Source organism: Ictalurus punctatus, chromosome 24, assembly GCF_001660625.3.
Source record: "Ictalurus punctatus breed USDA103 chromosome 24, Coco_2.0, whole genome shotgun sequence".
In the NCBI taxonomy this organism is placed as follows: Eukaryota; Metazoa; Chordata; class Actinopteri; order Siluriformes; family Ictaluridae; genus Ictalurus; species Ictalurus punctatus.
Window position 1 is genome coordinate 13,798,305 of NC_030439.2, and position 24,612 is coordinate 13,822,916.

Sequence of the window (24,612 nt, forward strand, 5' to 3'; positions counted from 1 at the left end):
TTAATCTGTTACGTTAGTTACTTGATCAGTTGTACATGAGTCCATCAGTCATTTAAAATGTGTTGGCTGATTGGAAAAAAAAAATCCTTACTGAAGTCAAAGCATTATCACAAGTTGTAATATTGTTTGAGCAGCAATAATCTCAAAGTAATAAACAGACATGCTAGTTTATCGTCCTGGGTAGTTTCCTGAGGCTGGTTTGTATGTTGCAGGAGAGCATGGAACTGGTCTATAATAAGTCAAAACCAGTAGCAGTGACTGGGATGGCCTTCCCTGCAGGAGATGTCAATAATTTTGTGGTGGGCAGTGAAGAGGGGACTGTGTACACTGCCTCCAGACATGGCAGGTTAGTGGAACACACACAGTGGCAACTTAAAAAATGTAAAAAGTTTACACACAAAAAAATTTATATCTTCGCATGTAAATATATATATCTTGAATATAAGCAAATTCAAATATTTTATAATATTATTTCTCTTTATATTCTATAATATTTCTCATTATTAGTTTGTTGTATAAACAAATGTATGATTATAAAGCCCTTTTTAAAATATATTTTTACTCATTTCAAACTTGAAATTTTCTTATTCTATTGATTATTTCAAATGTTTATTTCTAGAAAGAAGCTAAATTATCAGCCAATAGAATAAAAAAAACAGTTCAAAGCTTGAATTAGTAAATATGTCTAGAAATATGAGTAATGGTCATATATTTGTTATATAATGATCATAATAATTAAGATAAGATATATTGCTAAGATGATAATGAGACATATTAGATACATTTTCCATTATTCAATGCAAATGAAGTGTAAACTGTTCTGGGAAAAGCTCCTGGTTAGAGTATTAATTCTCTTCACCTGTAGCTTATTCAGGAAAAAATGGTGGCTATGTTGTGCTGGGGAGCATTTATTATTGCTCACATTGTTTGGGTCCACTTGTCCCGTTAGAGGAAAGCGTCAATGCAAAACAATACAAAGTTAACCACAGATCACCTTTATCCTGCGATGAAACATTTCTATCTTGATGTGAGTAGTCTCTTCCAGGATGACTCCACCCCCAGCCATAGGACACAAGGGCTCACTGAATAATTTGAAACCCCTCTGTAATTAAGTGGGTACTAATCCACATTTAAACACGTATACAGTATATGCAAAGGGCACACATACCCTATGTGCATACACACTGTATTTACACATTACACTTTGTACTGAATGCAGTGCTGTGTTGGCTTGCAGTAAAGCTGGTATCTGTGAGATGTTTGAGGGTCATCAGGGACCAGTGACTGGCATCAGCTGTCACAGTGCTGTGGGCCCAGTAGACTTCTCCCACCTGTTCGTCACCACATCTTTTGACTGGACTGTCAAACTCTGGAGCACAAAGGTAAGAAGAGGAACATATGAAATATGAATAAGTTAATGGTAAGGCTAGCAAATCCTGGGGCCTGGGGCGCAGAAATGTAGGAATGTCCCTAAGAACTTCAATGGGCAACGTATAGCAATGTCTCAGGAAATTCCCCTAAAGATCACCATCTCATTATCATGTATATAACTTTTATGAGTTGAAAAGAAGGAAAGAAAAAGTCATCGGAAAGAAGAGGTAAGAGCTAACCTCCATCTGCTCCACGGGTACTCATGAGACTCTGATGGTGTACCTGCTTTTGTTTGTCAGGACATGTTGCAGTACAATGGCTAGTAAAGTTTATATTCTATTAAACAGAAATGTAATACCTGATAACTTCGCAATTAAGGATTATACATTCTAGTTTGTAAATTAGAGTTTGTAATTGAGCTTTTTCCATGGTTAAAGGAGCATGTTGAATTCTATAGCCCTCTACAGCCTGCTAGGCATAATGCAGTTGCAGTAAATACATTGACAAGCTTCGTCTTTTTCCCTAAACGACAACACCCTGTCTATGGAAACTACATATGCAACATGAGTTTCCTTTTAAGGAAAAGGGGCAAGGCTGAACAGTTTTGTTCTGGCTGGGAGCGGAGCTCATTTCCAGGCTGGAAACATGACAGAAGCCTGAAATGAAGAAAATCACCAGATCAATCTCTAATCAATGTGGAGAAGCATATATTTGATAAGGTGTCTTTAAAAATAGATGCTTTCTACAGGTAAATATTACAACCCCCACTTTTAAACATGAGATATTACTCTTTAAGATATTACTGTACACTGTGTCCGAAAGGGGGAAGAGAGAGATGGTGGAAGGAGGTGGAAGATTGAGAACAGGATTCATCCTGCATCCTTTCTTAGTGGGTAGATGTTGAGGAAGATTGAGAGAAAGAGAAAAAAGGCTAAGAGTAGAATAAGGAACAAAGTGAAGGAAAAGAGAATAATTTGGAGTGGGGTCAGCTGTGGAAATCACAATACGAGCAGAGCTGAGCTGAGACTTTAGTTTGCAGTTCAGCTGCATCAATCATTTAGTATGTGTCTATAATACTCATTATTATATTAACCAAAATATACTGTACTTATTTAAAATTGGAACTTTGCAGTCACTGCAACTAGACTTAGCCATAAAATATACTGTACCTTTTGATTTTTGACACATGAAAACATTCCAGAGATATTCGGGATGCGTAGATGTTGTTTTTTCAGACTCAGGGTGGGTTTTGGGGTGGAATTCCCTTCGCCTTTGAGGACAGCCGCAGGAATGCTGGCCTGCCTCCCAGGCCTGTGTGCCCACGTCTTGGGCCACTTATTATTTGTTTATCTAAGGCCACCTGAACACAGTGCGTATGTCTGCAGAGTCACGTTTGAGTCATTTCCTCATGCTGATGTACAAAGAGGGCGACTCATTAAAAAAAATATATTAAAAATCATTTAGGAACCAAACTGATTGTTTGTGTTGAGGAATTGGGTCAGTTCCTGGCAGGTTCCTAGATTATTCAAGAACATTATCCACAAGTAATTGGCTTCATACTCCACTTTCCTCAGTCTTGTTGTTGAATAACCAATGGAGTCCTCTCCTTTTGGCATTACTACCTTTTATTAATGCCCTCATAAAGGATTAGAGAGAAAATGAGAGCGCTTCTCACCAGCCTGCCGTTCTCTGGCTGGGAAACGTTCACAGTGGCCTGATTTGAACCGATGTCCCACTGTGGCCGTGGCACAGAAGCTACTAATGATTATTCTGTCTGTGGAGAATTCCTCAGCCAGAGCTCTGATGGAGACGGCATGTTTGCTTAGAGGGATAACTATTAGAAATAGCTCTACAAAACCTCCAGCGCAAAGAAGATATTATAGGTTAAGAAGGGCAATATAAGTAAAAGTACTTCATGAGGTGAATGTTTAAAGAGTTGTATAGTTTAGAGGATGGGATTGGTCAAACTTTCTTTGAGACGGGGCGGGATTGGTCAAACTTTCTTTGAGAGGGGGTGGGATTAGTCAAACTTTCCTTGGGAGGGTGGGATTGGTCAAACTTTCCTTGGGAGGGTGGGATTGGTTAAACTTTCTATGGGAGAGGGTGGGATTGGTCAAACTTTCAATGAGAGAGGTGGGACTGGTCAAACTGATTAAAAAGAAGTCTCACACACACCTCTAGTGTATGTTAACAGTGGAAACAATGGTAAGAGTTCAAAAGTTTGCATCTTCCTTTTTGAATATGGTATAAATATTTTGTTATAACTTGTATGCCCATGATTTGTCTTTATAACTACGTCTTTTGTATTCCCAATGGGGTGTGCAAACTTTTTCACTTAGCTGTATGTATTACTTAGTTAGGAAAGCTACAGTCTGGAGATTGATCTGGGCAGGCGTGACTGCATCACTGCTGGCGCCTTCAGGATTTGGCTGTGGTGATGTGGATTAGATCCGGTTAAATGTTTTTTTGAACGTGGTTTGCTCATATTGCTTGTGGCATACAGTAGTGCTGCGCTGGTATTCTTATCCATCTGTCATTTTTACTACTTTTATTAAAATTGGATGTAGCTCAGACTAGCCATATCTGTGCAGCTCAGTGTCTATGACTTTGAATGTGGTGATATTTGGAGAATAAAATAAGCTTGGATCTGGGTGAAAAACATGAATTACTAACTTACTCTAGGTATTTATTGTGCTTCTAACAACATACATTGTTACAAATAAACTTAACAAAAACCCAAGTCTAGACCTTTAATTAGCAAGCCAAATGTGGTAGTGGCAGGTTTTTTTTCGAGGCAAAATCTCTTGGAAAGTTTCTGTGAACTCCAAATGACATAATTCCAGCAGTAAGGTGAATAGTACATGTGCTAAGTGCAGTAAAGATGTAGAAAATCATTAGTCTGCAAATGTTGCCATTATTGTAATAGCTGTTGACAAAAGTTGTGTCTCAAATCATCCTTACACTTATTTACAATGTACAACTCTATAAGAATCATAAGCTCAGACTCCACATTACTATCTATGTGGAGTTTTGCATGTTCTCTGCCAGTAGGTGGGTAGCATCTGCTATGCTGAAATGGTTGGCCCTAGGTGTGAACGTGTGTGTGTGTTTGTATGTGTGTGTGCATCATACCCTTGCATCCCATCTAGTGTGTATTCATGCCTTGTATCCAAAGATCCCAGGATGGGCTCCAGATTCACCCCTAACCCTAACCTAAACCCTAAGTCCATACTTGCTGGAGATGATTGAAATACTGAAAATGATCTAGAAGATAAGCATGTACAGCACGCTGTTAGATGGACTGAGAGCTTATTTAAACGCAAACACAAAATGTTTTGTAGGGAAATTACATGAAAATATAATAATCTATATTTCATCAGTCTGTAGTTTGACAAGTCTCCTGAAATCAACTCAGAAAGTTGTGCGCACACAGCCAACATACCAATCAAGGCAGCCATATTGCATGTGTGTTTGCATGGCTAAAAGTATAATGCTGACCTAAGGGCGGATTTATAAATTTGTGTCTATGAATTAGTAATCTTGCAGATGTTCATTCATTCTTCATGGTCATGGTGGATCCAGAGCCTATCCCAGGAACACTGAGTGCAAGGCAGGTATACAAGATGGGTGGCACACCAGTCTATTACAGGGCCCAGTATGTAAAAAGAAAAAAATAATAAATAAAATAAATGAAATCTTGCACTTCACTGTAATAGAAAACAGACAGAAGATGCTAGTAGAGAGAAGTATTGAATGTATATTTTATGTATAATTTAGTTGTATACACTGTAAATTATAATTGCTGTAATTTACAGCAATAATCCACAAAAATTGATCACATTTATTCATGCGAACCTTCCCAATAATTCTTCTTCCTTCCAATAATTCACTGCCACTACTGATTTTGTCTTCTTTTTTTAGATGGAGTTTTTTTTAAGCCTTTAACATTGCAATGCTTATAACAACCGATCCTTGAACTGCTCCATTTTGTTTTTGCGTTCTGGTTTGGGTCAAGTGTTTGTTTGGATCTTGGCCCAACCCCAGCACTGTGTGATATACTGCTGCTAGTCAACCATTTGACCTTGCCTTGATTCACAGCACCACAGAGTTTGCGTTTTTGGAGGTGTCCATGTTTGCTTCTCTGCGAGCTAAGTCTCGCCGCATGTGCATCTTTGTAGAAGTAGGTTGAAGGTTGAAACAGTTTGCATGGATGCACCGAACCCCACCCCTCTGTGAAGGGGTTCATTATTGTGTTGTGGTCTGGGAGCTGAGCGAGACACTGACTGCATTCCTCCTACCCAACTGTCTGCCCTGTACCTGTTCGGCATGCATGTGGCCATCTTCAGGAATTCTCTCAACCTCTCTCTCTCTCTCTCTCTCTCTCTCTCTCTCTCTCTCTCTGTCTTATCTTTTCCCTTGTTTTCATTCTGTTTTCTTTTTGTCTTTTCCCTAGACAGCTGTTACGCTAAGGTTACAGTACACCTTTGGAGAGACTTTCATCTCATGTTTTTATGACACTGCGTGAGTGTGCAGAGGTTTTAATTAGCCCATTCCCAGACAGCCCCAAGGCTGCAGCAGCGCCACTGAGTCTACTCTCATTTTCTCTCTGTCTCTCTCTCTCTTACTCTGTGTCTCTCTCTCGCTCCTGAAACCTTCACATTTCTGTCTTTTTTTTTTCCCCCTGCACTGCTTTTCTCTTTTCTCTCTGTCTGTCCTTCTTTCCCGCCCTCTCTTTATTCTCTTTCTCCTCCTCCTCCTCCCAGCACAACAAGCCGCTGTACTCCTTTGAGGACAATGCTGACTATGTGTACGATGTCATGTGGTCTCCAGTGCATCCCGGGCTCTTCGCTGCAGTGGACGGGATGGGCCGTCTCGATCTGTGGAACCTAAATAATGACACAGAGGTGAGGCCCCCCACGCATACACACACACGCACACGCGCACACACACACACACACACACACACACACGCGCACACGCGCACACACACACACACACACACACACACACACACACGCACACACAGATTTTGCACTCACACTTAGCAGCTCTGGGCTATCCCTGCCTAAGTTCCAGGCCACACCACTAACACCCTCTGTATAGACACACACACACACACACACACACACACACACATTGTATGCAAGGCCAGAGCCAGATCAAAACATCAACAGCCTCCTCTCTGTGTGGGTGTCTTTCCACAGGCTGCCCTTAAATCAGCCCTCTGACGGCTCATGCCAAGCACGCACTCACACACACACACACACACACACACACACACACACACACACACACACACACACACAAACACACACGCATACACACACACACACACACACACACACACACACACACACACACACACACACAGTAAAATCACTCCGATGTGTGTGTGGATTTCTTTCTCCCCAGTGATCCAGAGTCTCTAATTTCCCATGGGCAGCAGCCCAGCTCAGTGGTTTAATCTGGTCCTCTGGGGTCACTGTGCTTTAAGACGTCCAACAACTGCACTAAACGTCTGATCCATTCAGCCACTGATCCCCATCACTGCAGTCATATGAGACTGTTTCTGCTTAGTGTTTATCCTCGTCTGCCACACGTGGTTGAACTCATTAATGCCTTGTTAATTACACAATTACTTGAATCAGGTGTGTTGGAGCAGAACATGCTGGACTGAGGTTTTTGCATTTTAACACACTTTGTAAAAAATTTAAAAGCATACAGTATAATGAGGTGTATGTAACAGCACTTAAAGCTGCATTACTAAGAATTTTAATGAAAAAATGATGACATCATTATTGACTTATGGAAGAAATCAAACATTATGTGAGCTGAGGCAAAACAGTAGCATGGGAATTCGTGATGAAGGCTAATCGTTTTTTATTCCTGCTTCCCAGTGGACAAGTATATGTTTACTTGAAAAAGACAACAAGCCTAATTCTTCTTCTACACTGTAAAACATTTCAGGTGGTTAAACTTAGAAACGACAGTTCACCTGCTGCCTTAAAAAACGTGAGTAAATTCAACCTGAAGATCACCTTTGTTTCAACTCAAAAAGTTACGCTTTACAAGTCAAGACTATGGATTCTTTTAAGTTTAATTTTTGAAAACTTATAAACGAGTTCAATATCCAAAACAACTGAAGTTAAAGAGAAAAAAAAATAAGTTCACATAACTTAATGGGACTATCATGTTTTAGGGTGTACTTATTAATTTTTCTAAAACAAAACATATCATTTGATGTGTGTGAATGCGAGTCAAATTAAAAATCTTTAAAAAAAACAACAACATTTTTTTGGATTTTTAATTGTTTATTGCAGAGTGGGGTGCACAGTGGCTTAATGGTTAGCACGTTTGCCTCACACCTCCAAGGATGGGGCTTCGACTCCTGCCTCTGCTCTGTGTGCGTGGAGCTTGCATGTTCACCCCATGCTTACTTGGAGTACTCCATTGTCGGCTGATTGGCATTTCCAAAATTGTCCATAGTGTATAAATGAGTGTGTCTGTGTGTGTGTGTGTGTGTCTGTGTGTCTGTGTGTGTGTGTGTGTGTGTGTGTGTGTGTGTGATTGTGCCCTGTGATGAGTTGGCACCGCGTTCAGGGTGTTTCCCACCTCACCCTTGTATGTTTAAACTTAACACAGTTCACAGTGGCGCTACACACCTCAAAAGTTATAACTTTAGCACAAACTACTCATTCTGAATCTCACTTCCTGCTGCGCTACAGGTAGGTCGATTAATGACCATGCACAGGAGACAGACAATATTTAGAACCAGGAACATGCAGGTAAACACTGACGAACTACTCGGTCCAGTGCAAACCTGTCATATAACTCTCCTACTTACTATACACAGTCACCTTACATGTAAACATGTCTAGCCAGAATGAAACAATAACAGTTATGTGCAGTTCAGCGACACAACACCACATCTCGTAGCTGAAACATAGACCAGCGGGTTGCTGACTATTCGGTGAAGGTGCAAACATGATGTGCTACATTAAAACTGTGCTGGAAGAGGATAATGATCATATAGATGTTCTAGACCACATATTGGATATCACTATTGATATGATGAACTTTTCTGTCAGGAGACGTTTATTTTACATTTATAGAAATCTTTGTTAGTCAAGGGGCGGCTGTGGCTCAGTTGGTAGAGCGGGTTGTCCACTAATTGTAGGGTTGGCGGTTCGATTCCTGGCCCACATGACTCCACATGCCGAAGTGTCCTTGGGCAAGACACTGAACCCCAAGTTGCTCCCGATGGCAGTTAGCGCCTTGCATGGCAGCTCTGCTACCATTGGAGTGTGAGTGTGTGTGTGAATAGGTGAATGAGAGACAGTGTAAAGCGCTTCGGATAAAACCGCTATATAAGTGCAGACCATTTACCATTAGTCAGTTTTCCACCGCAGTCTTCAGGACAGAGATCTTTGTGCTTTCTGTTTTCTTACTAATATAACAAGCTGCATTTTTTTGGTCTTATTAACTTCTAAAGAAAGAAAATAGAGAGATGGTGAGGGAGCAATAGTTTATATAGCTGCTATAACATAAGTGACAACTAGAACTGACTTGTCTCACAGATGTTCCACAACATTAAATGTAACTATGATATGTTAAAAGGATTATGTCTCGTTCTTTAATAAATTAAATATTGTAACCGCTGGCAAATTGAGGTTGTGCTATAGGTAGGGTGACCATGCGTCCTGTATTTCCCAGACATGTCCTCTTTTTCAGACCTTAAAAAACCGTCCGGCCGGGATTTCTAAATTTGAGAAAATGTCCGTGATTTGGCTTTAGTTTCATTATGATGTGCTTATGGTCTAATACTACATCATGTGCGCATGTTCGCATTGCTTTAACCCCAATCTGTAATTCCCACCTTCTCGCACACCAATTTGTCGATTATAAAATGCTTGCTGCAAATACTGGCCAAATTCCTGCATCTCAACCATTAGCCTACTCTCAGTGAACATGCGAAGGTGAACAGTTGCTTGACAGTAGCAGCAAATGACAACTGTCCTGCGTCTAAACAATGCCCATGGTCATATATGGTCATTTTAAATTTCATGTTCATAAATCTGGTAGAAATTTAGTTTGTGTCACTCTTGCCTTCTTTTAGGCTTGCCTTGCTTTCTTAGCTCTGTGTTTGGACTGGATTCTGTAAGATGCTTTAAATAAAAGTGTCTGCCAGATATGGGCAGTAAATGTCTCTGGATCAGGATGTGTGCTGTGTTGTGTGTGCAGGTTCCCACAGCCAGCGTGACCATCGAGGGTGCTCCTGCTCTTAACCGGGTGCGTTGGGCTTCAGGAGGCAAGGAGGTGGCTGTAGGAGACTCAGAGGGCCGACTCTGGATCTACGACGTTGGAGAGGTGGGCTGTATATGTTACTCTAAGAATGGGTCCAATCAGTTATTAAGCTAACCCTGCAGTCAAGTTACTATAAATGCAAGCTTGGGGTTCCTCATCTGTCATTTGATCATGGGGTGATAGTGATGTGGGGTGATAGTGATCTCAGTGATGCCATAATGGCTTGGGGATTAGAAATGACTAAATTGTGGAAAAATGGAGAAAGAAATAAAAACTGAAATTTGAACCTATTCATCTGCCAGAAATTCTACTATTTCTATACTCTACTAATTTATACTATACTAAATAAAAATAGGCCATATTCACAGTCTGCAACTGCAAGTTTGTTATTTTGAGTTGTGGACTTGATAAAAATACATGTATGCCCATGTGACTATAGTTTGGAGAATAAGATTAATTCATAACTTAATCCGTAGAAAAATGTGGTACTCGAGATGAGCATCCCGGATTAAGATTCCTCCAGTGTCTTCTGTACTGAAAAAACCTTTTGTGGACTTTAAAGGGATGACACTTAATTAATTGTGTACTCATGTATTTGCTGTAAATTGCATTCCATAGTTTTTTTTTTTTTTTTTTTTTTTTTTTTTTTTTTTTTAGTGTTATAGCCCAGAAACATGAATTTCAAACTGTCAGACAGTGGCACTGGAGTTACTGCTTCTTTTTCAGTATCGCACAACAAAAATGGATCAGAAGGTCAGAATTGTGCATCACTGAGACACGCCTCTGTTTTAAGCAAACCCTTACATGCACAAATAACCAAAAAAAAAAAAAAAAAACGCATTAGGTCTGAATACTGATGTTTGCAATTTCAGTATTAAATCAACTCAACTCTGAATACAGCACTAAAATAATTCTTTCTTCATTATGCAGCAGTGGTTTGAGTGGTTACATATTTATTGCTAAGTTCTTATAGTTATTAGCCTTTTTGACTGGTTCCTCAAATTAAAATGCACTTAATCTAAACCTCAGTAGCAAAAAATAAACCAAGTTGGCCTATAAATTAAATCAACTTATGCCTAATGTGTTCTATCAGTGGGAATAAAGGTGTGTGGCCCCAGTAAATATCCAAAATATTATTGTACACATTTAAATAATGAAGTGTATGTGTGTGTTTGTGTGGTGCATTTGATGTTTAGATGTCAAGTGTCAAAGTTTAAAAGGTCTAAGCATGCACTATATTTTATTGTGTTTCATGTTTTCCACAAATCAGCTTGAGTAAAGTCATTACTTCTCATTCAGCTTTCACTGTACCTCTGAAGCGAAAGGGGGCAAACCACTAGCCATGCATTAAACCATCTCTGCTCGCTACGAGAGGATTTTGCATTAAAGGCCTTGCATGTTTACCAACCTCTTGGGCCGGCCGGGCTTGTTTGGGTTCCACCGCTTTTCTGTACCCACTATTTTAAAACAGCCTCCACATGACCTAACCACCACCACAGAGCAGCGAGCCGCCACGACTCCCGTGTTTTCTGTCTCTTTTCAGAGTCTGGGTTTTGCCTTGTGTGTGGGGTTCGACTAATTTTAGCCCTGCGTCGTGTGGTAATTGGAGAGTGTGCTGGTCGGGCGTGTGGTCTCTCAGGCTTGATGATAATGGTGGGTCATCAATAAACTGACTGAAGCTGAAGGGTTTTATGTTGCAACAGAGTGGGGGCTTATTTACCAGAAGCTTTTCAAAAAGACTGGAAAAAAAAAGTCTGCAACATGGCCTACGATGTGAAGAGAGACAACAGCAGGGGCACTGGAGGACTTTCAGCATTCCACTTCTGAGAACTGCTCAGGTCTTTTTGTATTGTCTTTAGGCCTGGGTGCTTAATATTTGCTTTGGATCATGATGACATATTATTCTGCTTCAGTATTTAATTCTGCATTCACACAACATTCGACAAGTTATGAGAATTAATGTACATTATCCAGAGATCTATGGTGTAGTTGTGGCATTTACTGTTCAACCCCGTGCAATGGCAACATCTTAAAACTATGTTTTTCTGCTTTTTCAGTTCAAAGCAGCAGTCAGATAATTAATTAATAAAATTTGACTGGCGGAAAAGACGTGCATTTGTTATTGGTTGGGGTTTCATTCGTGAGCATCGGTCTTGTAAGCCAATCGAAAAAAGCTGGTGGAACTGTGGTCTCTTTGGATGGTACACAAGTAGAGGTCACGACAGAATTCGCCTTGTTTTCTAAGCTGTCTTGTCCACTGACCTACATTAGGATTTTTTTTTTCTCTCTGCCTGTTGGTAGCTCTAATTATTTAAAATAATGCTGTTTTTCTGTTAAGCTCGCAAATGTCAAGTCCTTATGATTTCTAACGTTATAATAATTCTAATGAGGAACACCTCATGCTGTGCTATTTTAAAACTTAAAAAAAAAAAGGTTAGATTTGGTCTTTGGTTTAGATGTAGCCATCATCTCCTCCCACCTCTCTATTCCTGCTTAATTACAGCCTACAGATCGCTCGCTCTCTCCCTCGGCCTGGGTGGCAGGCAGCCGTCTCTTCTCATCCGACTTTCCCAGCAGAATGTGATGGCACAACCTAATCAATCTGCCTCATGATCCCCCATCTCCATTCACCATAAATATTCATCACTCAAAGGGCCAAACAAGAAGTCCTTACTGTTCTTTCCACAATCACAATGCACACTTTTTTCCCTCTCCAGTGTAATATCAGCATTATTCCTGATGAATCATGTAAGGTCTGTGCTGGTGGTTGGAAGGATTTTAATGTAGGAGTACTGAAGTTCTCTGTATGGCCCACAGCTGGCATCGGCACACAGTGAGGACTGGACTCGCTTTGCCCGCACACTGGTGGAGATCCGTGCCAACCGAGCTGATGGTGAGGAGGAAGGCCCTGTGGAATTGGCATCATAGAAAAAAAGCCACCTCAACGCATCACACCGATACTGTCCTAAATCCACGTTCAGCTCACCGCCACTCCATCAGCTGCCGTTCACCGCGGCTCAGCTCATCACAGTTTTATTCTAGAAAACACTATAATTAGCATAACCTTGCTTTTTGTAATTTAATTGTGCAAAAGTCTACTATTTGCATTCACTTTGCCATTGTTTAATTATTTATAGATCTGTTTCAGACCAATCCAAGGCCTAGCATGGCCAATTGATGACTGATGTGAAGACGAATGGTCCCTATGCTGCTATAAGGGTTCTTAGTGAAGGCCAAAGAGGTTCCTTTGCACCCTCTGATATTTGCAATGCTTGTGTTGTGTGTTCGTATGTGTGCATCATTTTTGTATTTATCTCCTGCATGAAGTACAGTAATGGAGTGTGTCTTAAGCAATTGTCTAAACTAAAGTCATTGATAACTGCTAAACAGGTCAAACGTAAGAGAGATTTTGTCAGGTGATGACAGTGTGATGGTTATTTCACATTTTATCTCTCTCCTTGCTGATGGAAAACTCTGAGTCTAATGTTAAGTGTGGGATATATGTTCAGTGATTACAGGCAATGTCATGCTTCAAGGTAAGAAAATAAAATGATACATGCTTTCAACAGCAGCACCTCTTGTTTTCTGAGCTCCTGCTTCACTGCCACAGACTGGTACAGAGACTGTCGGAGTTCTGCAACCGACTCAAACCCACACATCTTTTCCTATTACTCATGAATAAGATCCCAAGTTACTTAAACTCCTCTGCCAGGTGCAAGGTCTCCTGAAGGGAGCAACTCTTTCCAGGAGAGAACCATGGCCTACAGGACAGAGACCCCAGGGCAGACCCAAGGCCCACAGTTGGCTTGGGAACATCTAGGGATCCCCCAGGAGTACTTGGAATCTGTGAATGAGATAGAAAAGTCTGAAATGGTTTTCTCAACTTCTTGCCACCCCAAACCTACCAGGCAAAGTGGAAGGAAAACGAATAGAAAGTTGTGTTTTATCATGTAGTTTGGATCTAATTTAGCTTCCATTTGTAATGTTTTGTAGTCTGAAGGCTGAAATGGAAATAGACAGTCAAATCCAATACAACAAAGACATTTGGAATCGTCCATGGTGACCTGGTGTGTACATCTCAAATATGGATTTTATAAAGTAATATTGCATAGTGCACAGTATTAATCCATAAGGGGTGGAAAAGAGGATGGCAATTTCACATGGAGATGATTTCTTGTCACCCCTAACACCCCCCCACCCCACCCCACCCCAAGTGAGCCAATTAAATTAATCACTTCACCACGTACACATAAATCCCATACTAATCCACTACAACATTTTAAAACAAGATCATAAAATATATTTTATGTAATATTTTGCTTCATGATGACTAATTTCTTTGTACATTAATGTCATTATTCAGCCTGTAATGGTAAAATAGGTTCCAAAGAGTGAACAAGAAGAATAGGCATAATTTATTCTCTCTCTCTCTCTCCATCTCTCTGTCTCTCTCTCTCTGTCTCTCTCTCTCTCTCTCTGTCTCTCTCTGTCTCTGTGTGTGTGTGCGTAACTACAACCTAATGTGCAGTACTGCCACCCACAGGTGGACTGATTAGCCTCAAGGGTGGTCTGAGGAGGACGGCAGTACCTTGAAATCTTGGTAAATGCAATTCAAATTTACTCTGGATGCCAGCAAATGTGGCTACAGCTAACCTGTAGGCACCACATTGGGCGCCAGCAGGCTGATTCGAGACATAAGAGGTGGATGTGTGCCAGAGGCTTTTTGTGGTAAGGAGAGTGGGGTAAGTGAACAATGTAAAGAAAGAGAAAAGATTTTATGTCCTACTGTTTCTCTTCATGAAGCACAAAGATTCTAAGGAAAAAGTAAAATCATGATCTTTCAATCAGTGAAACAATAGAAATGAAAAGAGCATAGTTTCATGCCTGTTTCTTTAACAAAGAACCATGGACGTGAATATATGTAATCAATAAATGACAGTAATGAGCTTGTACTGCATAGCATTGTGTGAAACAATCAGGATACTATATACTTAAATGTACAGAAATAAATTGTTGGAAGTTTTGAAACACAAATTTTGAACAAATTAACCATTTTTTTTCAGTGTTCCCTTTAAAACATGTTGAGGCTAGAAACAGTGCAACATAGCAATGACAACAAGCTATAAAGTAGAGTCAAATAGTCATGTTTCCTTCTCCTGATTGGTTGGATGTTGGTGGTCCAATCATTTTTATTTTTATTTCTCTAGGCTGATATTTCTTGTTGCTGCCTGAGTAACCTTGCCAAATATTTGCCAAATCACAGACCCCACCTTGAAAACAAAGTTTCTTTAAGAGCTTACATGGTACACTGTTTCAGTCACATGATTTTTCTGTTGTAGTTGCAATATTTGGGACAGGATTTCTGGCTGTGCTGTGCAACGTGACCAGAAATAGAGGTTAAAAATGGCTACAATTATTCACCCTACTTTGAAAGAGAATAAAGGTTATTTAAACAAGTATACTCTGATCCATATGTATGTTCCCCCAAACTACTCATTCCACTTAAACTGGTGGAAAACTTTGTGTTTTCCTGATATACACAACCCCTGTTCTGGAGGGTACCTCAAAGCATTTACCAGCACAGAAGCCTACGGACTCTTCACGTCTGGGTGGGAAAAAGATCCCAGAGTTTTTCATCAGGAAGAGAAAAATCTTTGTCATTATAAAGACAGGAAGTTGATAGTAGCTAACTAACTTTTCCTAACGTTAGCAAAACTTACTGAGGTAAACTTCCCAGTTGCCCTATAACCTAGCAAGCCAATTAAAATAGCTATGAGGCAGCATGACTGGGAGGATCTATGGTGCTGCTGCTGCTTGTTGAAGATGTACTGCGTTATATTTAGTATTCAGGTGATTTTCAGTACAAATGAAAATGTATCTTCTTAATGAAGCACAGATACAATCACATTGATGTAGTCAGTCCATTATTTTCTTCCTCAGCATGGCATTGATGAGATAAAATGCAAAGATATTGACACACGATGTAAATTTGTAACATTTCATATTAAAAGATACATCCATGATGGAGAGGGTTTTTCCAGTTCAGAGAAAAAAGCCTTAGTGGTAGTCCTGGACTCCTGAGCTGTGGAGTAGCTCCATTATACAATATAAAGGGCAGAACTTTTAGCCAAAATTGCGACAGGCTCCTGGAAAATCATTTGCCCCAGAAAGTCCCTAAAAAGTGTGTCCTCTTCTGTAAATGTCACCCACAGCCCCTCTGCGATGCTAGCGAACACTTCTCAAAACTGTAAAGTCACAGTCCTACATGGTCCATGAGAGAAAAAATGGGCACAGTAGAGAGCTTTTAGTCAAAATTCTTGCTCTAAAAAGGAAACATGCTCTTCTAGGAAGGAGTCATAATGAAGCCATAATGAGGCACCTGTGAAAATGAAAGTCTTTTATGTGAGGCCGGCTTTTTCTAAAGAGCTATCAATCAGCTTGAGGTTTCCTGACATTTCAGTTCTCTATACTGTGTGTCCTGCTCCTTTTGCCCTATTTGCTCTTTTTTTTTTCCTCCTCCATCTCGGATTAAAAGCCTGCAGAGTCTGGAAAGCAGCCTATTAAGAGGCTATCATCAAGCACTGTGTTCAGGTGGGAAGAGAGGAAGAAAGAATGAAAGACACCAAAAGAAAAGGAGTGAGAACTGTCCACTTACTGTTCAGCAAAGTCGATGTAGACCCATCAGAGGTCACCATCGTGACACCACACCGACACCAGGTGCTGGACACTCATGCTGAGGATAGAAAAATCAATTACCTTTAATTAAAGGATCAACAAGCGGACGCTCCAGGGGTCACCTCAATCAACTAGGTCACACTTAGCCTGGCCTTATTCAGTCCTAAAAGATCCTTATAGAGGGGTCAAGGGAACCTGGCAAATGATAACGCACCATCACACAATTAAGGTGGAAATGAAAAATAAGAGGTCAGCCATAAAGCCACTGATGAATCATGAAGCATTATTTCCATGGTTGGCATCGACAGGTGCAGGTGTCCATCAGCTCCATTTTCCTCCGGCAGAATCTTCCAGAACTCTCAATGCAGCCATTGTGTGAGATTTGGCCTGCACAGGCTACCACTTGTAACTTGGTTTTGATAAAATCAACAGAAGTCTATCCCAGGAGCACTGGACACAAGGTTGGAATATACCCTAGATGGGACACCACACACACACACACACACACACACACACACACACACACACACACACACACACACATTCACAACTAGGGGAAATTTATGTAGCCAAGCCACCTACTGACATGTTCTTGGGATGTGGGAGGAAACCGGAGGACCTGGAGGAAACACACAGGGATCATTGTGAAACTCCACACAGATATTAACCTGAGCTCAGGATTGACCCGGGGACACTGAATCTGTGAGACAACAACACCTGTAGCACCACTAGTAATAATATTACTAGTGAATAATATCACAGTATGATCTAAAAATCAGTGTATTTAATTGATTTTTTTCTCCCGCACTCCAAAATATAGTGGGTTAAATAATGATGTATTATCATTTAATATTCTGACATTCTAACATTAAAATAGCTTTTAAAAAAACATTTTGGAAACCACTGCTTGCCATTTTCAGGGTTCTGTTGAATTCTTTAACTGTAAAAAAAACCCAAATAAATAAATGCATGTCTTTCTTTTCACACTGAACCATGTGTGTTTTTCAAAATCTGTTAAAGGAATAAAATCCATTGTGCTTTTGCAAAGGATTTAAACCTGACAAGAAAATATTGTAGAGAAAACATTGCTGAAAAATATATTTGTATATTCCCATCGCAGTAGGCCACCACGCAATCTCCGTCCTATCTTGTTTGAGAGGACACACAATACACATTAATGAGAGCGACACAAAGTTGCCCCCACCACACCCCCTAACACTTCAGCTCTGAATGCTCTCAATCATCAATAGCGGCACCATGTTCACTCACATTCAGGAGCTTGTTCAGCTGTTCTACTCTGATTAACCCCACCATGCCTCTCTTCATAGGTGGGTGAAGACATGGAGAAGAGCAGCGCCCCCATCTATGATGGACATACAGGCATAATGTCAGATTGTACTGGTAATTAAACAAGCTAGTCAACAGGCTGGCCATACTTCTAGTTGATCCTAATGAGGTTGGCTCCAGCTCGGCCTGTAGAAACAAGAGAAGTGGGTCATGTGTATAGCAGTATGCTGATGAGGATCCAGAGGTCTGCCGCACAAATAATGGCCATCAAACTGAGCATGTAATTCAATTTCCTGAGCCGACCGTAAATCACTAATTACCCGGGAGTTTAGCTGCTGATAAATGGTGAAATGAGTGATACATGCTGTAAGGACATACCTAATCATAAAGTACGTCTTACCCAGCCGACAGCACTGACGGAAATAAAACGCTGGTGGAAAGCAGGAATGCTGCGCTTGCTTTGTAAGTACATGGCTTTTCCATCTTGCGCCACGCTCAGGGCCAAGGCGGAGAGCAGTAAATCAGACACATCCACCAGGCAAAAAGGATTAGAATTAACCATTAATTCTCCTTTAGTGCCACTCCAAACCATACTGGCTTGGCACGTGCTGGTGCCATTTTAAATTGTGTTTTCTTTAAGATATACCACGAAAGTAAAATAGTTGGGTTTTTTTTTTGTTTTGTTTTGTTTTAAACACACCTCCACATCTAGGTCGTATTTTGCATAAGATGAATAAAGAGAGATCTTCTTGTATGTTTTTCTTGGTCCTGCCAACATTGTAAGATCTGTTTATTGCTCCTGCAATGCTGCTAAGTCAGGGCCTGGAGGTTTTTATTTTTTATTTTTTTAATTTAACACTCAAAAGTTAGAATCCCAGAGCTGCCAGTTCCTATATATTAGCAGTGGAAAATATTCTGACCCTTGGCAGGCACGTGTTGCTTCAAAAATCACCCGAAATCACTGAGCACTCTAATTAGGGCTGACCACAGAGGAGTCAGCGGTGGAAAGCGGCTAGAGGAGAACGAGAGCATGGCGGCTTTAGCAGCAGTGGGTCTGCCAGGCCTTAACCAGAACTCCTAGTCATCAGGGGAAGTAGACGGAGGAGAAGAGGATGTCTTTCAGGAAGTAAGCTTCACACCCTGAGCGAGAGAGGCGGGAGAAGGAGGAGACAAAGACAGACACTTGTAAAGTTTAACTGGCAGAATTACAACCATTTTTACCATTTGCCATGCCATTTAATATTGCACGTAACACTATTTGGCAACTGATGTAATGTAATGTCTGCTGTTGAATGGTTGGTTTTTTTTCCCCCCTCTTGTAGCCACAGGAGCATTTTATTTCACTGAGATATTCTGGCATAAACTCTGGTTTATGGAGTGTTAAGGTCAGAATTTGGAATTGGAAACTCTAGTTCTTATCTATCACTATAGCTGAGACTATTTTGTCCTTAAAAATCTGTGTATCTGTGTATTGCATTAAATGTTAGATCGTCTCAGATCTTCCTCAGCAACATGTCAGAGAGATGAGAGATTTAAGAGAACATGGAGCATTGAACTGTGGAGTTGTCTATCACAAACAAAGCCATATTGTGAACAGGCTTCAGGTTTTTCCATGTCCGCAGACTGGGCAGGTGTCCAGGAGAGGAGTTTGAGATGCTGAAGAGCCTCAGTGCTCAGCCCAGGGCTTTACCTCCAGCTTGAAGTGCTCTTTAGACAGGCTTCATTTAATTCCCAGTTTAATCTTCCCCTCCTACACAGGTAGCCACAGATCGCATTATCTCCAGCTTGTGCAAGTGAGTCTGTCTGTCTTCATTCAGGGTAGCTCACCTCCCAAAAAGTGCAGGGGAAAAAAATAGCGAGGCTCTGACAGGCCTCAGCGTGCTGCAGGATAGTTCATTGCTAACACGTCCCAGCCTCTAACAGACACAACAACATCTGGATTCTCTGGCTGGCTACATGCGATAACTCGACAACACCACACTGGACCACAGCTTGATCGCTCAGAAGAAGGTGGAGTTTGAGAACTGTTTATGCATTTGCATGTGTGTGTGACATTTGGAGTATACCCACCCTGTGTAGCTGTTTATCGTGAGCTGTAGGGAGCAGTGATGGTGGAGACTGCAGCAGCATAACAGAGGCGGAGTAATTAGACTGACAAAGGCAGCTCTGTGCCTGGGCCGGGCCCCAAGGAGCCGGGCCGTCTGGGACAAGCAGGCTGCAGCGCGTCTCCTGCACTCATTGTGCACAGAGACTGGAAAGAGACGCACACAGAGAGCCGGATTTTGCATTCTTGCACACACACACACACACACACACACACACACACACACACACACTGGTGTTCCCTCACTGCTAATAAAAAGCTTCTTTCCCACGATAGGCTGACAGGTGAGCCCCGGAGACAGCTACCCAGCCATAGTGACACATGTCCACCTGCTCCACACACACACACAGACACACGCACACACACACAAACAAACACACAGTACCTGCACTGAACTCTCTGGAGATGTACTGTGATCTCCTCTATTGTACTAATGGATTTTGCCTATACTCAAACATTAGTTTAGTTTAATGCTTGCTCCATAAACTGAGATCTGGTGGGTACGATGGCTTAGTGGTTAGCACATTATTTCTTGACTTTCTCTCAGTTCTAGTCAACAGTTTGGGTGAAGCCTTTCAGTCTAATGTTCAAATTAGGTGCACTATTTTATCATTTGCGATTTTGGTCCTCCGCTCTATATATCTCTATATAAATTAAAGATATCTCCTCTCCTCTCATGCTTGACTAAGTGTATTCTTAATACAAATGGCAATGGGTATGGAAAAAAGTGTGAGAGTAGTATGTTGTGAGAAGTTACCAAATGCCATCACAACACTTCTACCACGCTGTTTACACCAAAACACATACGCTGTACACTCTGTCTGCTCTCCAAGCCTCAGGAATGCAGTGGCTTTCTAATGGCTTGGTCGGACTCTCAGAGCGTCTTACACTGAGACAACACTCAGCACAAGAGCAGCTTCTGCAGCCTGGACTAACCTACACTGCAGCCTGCACAGAGTCGATTGAGCTCTCATGCCGTGTACATGGTATGTGCTTATGTACTGTACATTCTGAGCCCTGATGCTTAGAGAGAACGTCAAGAGGTGCCATCATATGTGTGTAGAAATCATGTCGAGACCAGATGCAGCTGAATGGGCAGCAGTGGAGAGCAGGGCATCTTCTCTTGGAGCCTTCATGATGCAATGTTTGATGAAACATTGAACATCCAGATTTACACTTAGGACATCTGCTTTCCTTTTGCAGGTTATACATGTTTGATGGTGAGTTAATAAGTAAGAAAGAGGAGAAACCACTATGCAAAGGTTGAAGAAGCCCAAGTCATACCTGCTTGAGAGGGCAATGGTTTATGCTAAGCTGATCTGTGCACCTTTGCCCCTGAAGCTGAATTTTCATCTCATGGGTTAACAAAGATCACTGTGAGTGTCCAGCCTGGAGTACGCACTGTTTATGGCAGATGCTGTATAAAAGACTTAATGAAGGAGCCCAATTTCAAATTTAATGTTGATTTATCATTATGCTGGAGCATGTTGATGTAATTCCTAACCTTGTTATCTCACGTCCATGGATATATTATGCACAATTCAGCAATAATGTAAAATATTTGAACACTTTTTCTGTAATCTTCAATCAAAAGAAAAAGTATTCATGTATACGCAAGCAGAAAGAAAAAAATAAATTAACCAATTATATCATGTTACGCTTATTTCTGCCCTGCCCAGCTATTGTTAAACAAATATTCTGAGCCTATTTCCCTTGGAAATATGTTACATTGTAGAGGAAAAATGCTTGACTTCTTATTTGCATTACACAATTAGACAAATATTAGACAAATCGCAACATTTACATAAATTACAACCTTATGTTAAGCTTACTGGTTAATCATGCATTTTATTTATATGTTTCAAATAAACCATGCTAAAGTTGCAGAACTCCAAAGAAGTCAAATCATCTCCAAACTTTGTAGGTTGACGAGTCTCACACTCATTGCTTAGCATCTTCAGCAGATCTTATGGATATATATATATTCTGATTTTTTAGCAGCCAGTAAACGGTACTAAAGACATAGTTTGTGTCATCCTCACAACATCCCAAGAAGAACCATTTACAATGCTTCTGCTAACGTTATATAAATGTTCCTTGTGTTCAGGGTTTACCCAGAACATTCATTTTGTTATCATTCTCCTCAAAGCTGTGTTTGGTGTTAAAAGGAGAAAACATTAGAACAGGAGGAAGCATAGAAAAGCTGGACAGTTCATCTGTGTTCTGGAGTCTCAGGGACTTCCTCACTCCTGTGAGGAAGACAGAACATGTACGGTGAAGGTCATAGATAGATAACGGCATCAACGAGTTTTTGTGTAAGATAATGGTAGATGGATCTTACCCACAGAACCATGCCGTCCCTGCCGCAGTCAGACAGTCAAAGCCAGAGATATCAGACAGACTGACAGCCCTGAGGGGCCTCTCACAGACAACCTCGACCTCAAGTCTCCAACCTTAGGCTTGTGCGGCACATAAAACAACCGGCACAGGCTGCAACAGGTTCTTTCCAGCTCTTTGAAAACACTCCTGCTTTGACACAGTCATATCTGGGCTGATTATGGCCACATTTCAACACGTCTCGCCCGAGAGCCTGGCAGTCTGCCGCCTCCGTGCCCTATCTTTCCTGTTGCTCCTAGTTACTGAGGTTGCATGCAGGAAGGCAGCACAGCCGCAATTAGATGGAAATCTGTTTCCATGGATTTCTTCTCCTACTTTGAGCTTCTCCTTTGAACAATAAGGCCCTCACAGTTTGTTTGTTGTTGGTCTTCTCTCCCTCATTCCACGGAGACACAAATAATGAATTGTGCACTGACAGCTCTGTCTTACGGGAATATTGTAAATGAGGCTCAATCTTGCAAGCAAGCACATTTAGTAAGCATTACTATATTCAGAGGAAAGATTATTATACATCTTTAAATAGAATTGAGCAGAATGACCTATACTTCCCTTCCAGAGAAAATTAAAACCCGGACTAGACAAGCTGCTTTTTAGATGTGAAAAATAATCTTTTATAGTTAGTTAGAGAATTGGCCATGAGAGCAATTTCATATCAGTTGGACACTAATTGGAAATTTGAAAGAGTTTCTAGAAACAAAACAAACCATAAACAACAAAAGACTTTGATTAATGACAGAATGGTTCAATCAGCTGTGAGAGAGAGGCATTTAGCATGGCCTATTGTGATGTATGTTGGGAGAGAAATGGGATTTGGGTGCAGAGTGACAGAGACGGTGGCAGGCCAGTAATTCAGCTGTAATTACAAGGCAAGGTGGGGCACCAGGGATGAATGTGATGAAGGTATCTGAGGCACACTTTACTGCCAAAAGCACAGCCCCAGGACAAACACAGTGATGTGAAAGAACTGCTACTCACACACTGTCACAGGGCTTTACTTCTAATTTACTTCTAGCAGGCGGCCAGGCACGTACATAAACGCTCTTCTATTAACATTCACTCACATGCAGTGTTCAACGAGGGAAGCCACCAGTTATACCAGGTAATGACCAAAAATCACTACTAATAGTGCATATATACATTTTTTTTTTTTGTCATATTAATTGTTACATTTTTTTCATTTTATATATAAATACAAGCTTTTTAATTTATTTATATATTTTTTAAAGCAGTGGTACAGCGTCCCATTACATTTCTGCTCAACTGGAACCCTGTTCCCACCTTTACAGCGATGATGCAATCATTTCAGTGAGCATTCCACATCCTGAGAGAAAAGTAGTAAAAAACAAACAAACACCAAACTATTTAACAACAGACAAAACAAAAGCATTACAAGGGTTTAAAAACAGTAAGGGGGTTAAATGACAGTTTTATAGTTTGCACTGAAAATGAACAATGCATTACTGTATGCATGCTATGTTTTCCCCTCTCTCACTACAGCTCTTTATATTGGCTGTGCAAGTATTTAAGTAACCCGGTCTTCAAATGAAGCCCAGCAAGCAGGAGATAAGCATCCAGCCAACTTCTCAGTCAGTGAAGCATGCTGTTCTTACCAAATAATTATTACTCCTTGGCAAATGCCAAGAGTCTAGTTGAGAGGCTGCAATGTGAGAGGAGATGAGAGAAGAGGACTTAGCAGTTTAAAAGCCCCACAAAAATATATTAGCCACCACCACTGTACTTTCTCTCTCTCTGTCATCTCTGTAACTCTATTGAGACAAAAGTGTTCACCATTCTCCAACCATCAGTTTAGTCTCCCCCCAAAAACCAAATAAATCCATTTGATTTGCCATGACTGCAGTGTCAATAAACAGGGCTGTTAGTGCATGGCATGCGGAGAGGCGTGAGAAAAGGAGGGCGGCTTGCCAGTGCTCACGCCGGGGGTTCGGCCTGGATGAAAGAAGCTGTCAGAAAAATCACACGAGGGAAAACATATCCACTCAGGCCGGCACAAGCCACCACACTGTATGTGCTTCAGAGGGGAATTTCAGTTCAGGATGTGCAGTCTAAATATCACCAAACAATCCTGAGGGTCTGCTAAACCTGTGACAGTTTAATCAGGACCCGCAATTATGCAAGTGTCTGCGACAGGTAATGGAAAACGTACCTATGCACACAGAATTACGTATGTGTATCTCAGAATATTGTGCTTTGGTAATGAAAGCGGCTCTTTGAAAGAGCAGGGACGATGGCGCGAGGTCAACGCAGACCTGGAAGGAGGAAGGGGGGATGTGAGGCAGTCTGACAGCTCAATGATCAAACATACAAGCCTCTCAGGTAGCAGGTCTGTCTGTCTATCTCGCTCTCTCAGGCACCACCCGATCCTAGGTCAGGTCACACGCAAGCACACAGAAAAGCAATCACATCCACACACACAGTGCACTGCCACAGGGCACAAATGGCCCAGCTACTCTAAG

The 24,612-nt window shown here is 41.1% G+C and overlaps 1 protein-coding gene across 4 annotated transcripts in view; it reads left to right on the plus strand.

Moving 5' to 3' along the window:
• Positions 1–13,241, plus strand: part of LOC108257504 (cytoplasmic dynein 1 intermediate chain 1) — a 60,590-nt gene extending 47,349 nt beyond the window's left edge. For 3 of the 4 annotated variants that reach the window (XM_017455325.3, XM_053675456.1, XM_017455328.3), the window contains 5 exons: positions 213–346; positions 1,238–1,382; positions 6,135–6,275; positions 9,613–9,738; positions 12,493–13,241. In XM_017455325.3, coding sequence (XP_017310814.1) covers positions 213–346; positions 1,238–1,382; positions 6,135–6,275; positions 9,613–9,738; positions 12,493–12,603 — 657 coding nt within the window. In that variant the 3' untranslated portion in view covers positions 12,604–13,241. The remainder of the gene's footprint in view (positions 1–212; positions 347–1,237; positions 1,383–6,134; positions 6,276–9,612; positions 9,739–12,492) is intronic. The other variant, XM_053675455.1, reaches the window with a different exon arrangement.
• Positions 13,242–24,612: the final 11,371 nt, after the last annotated feature.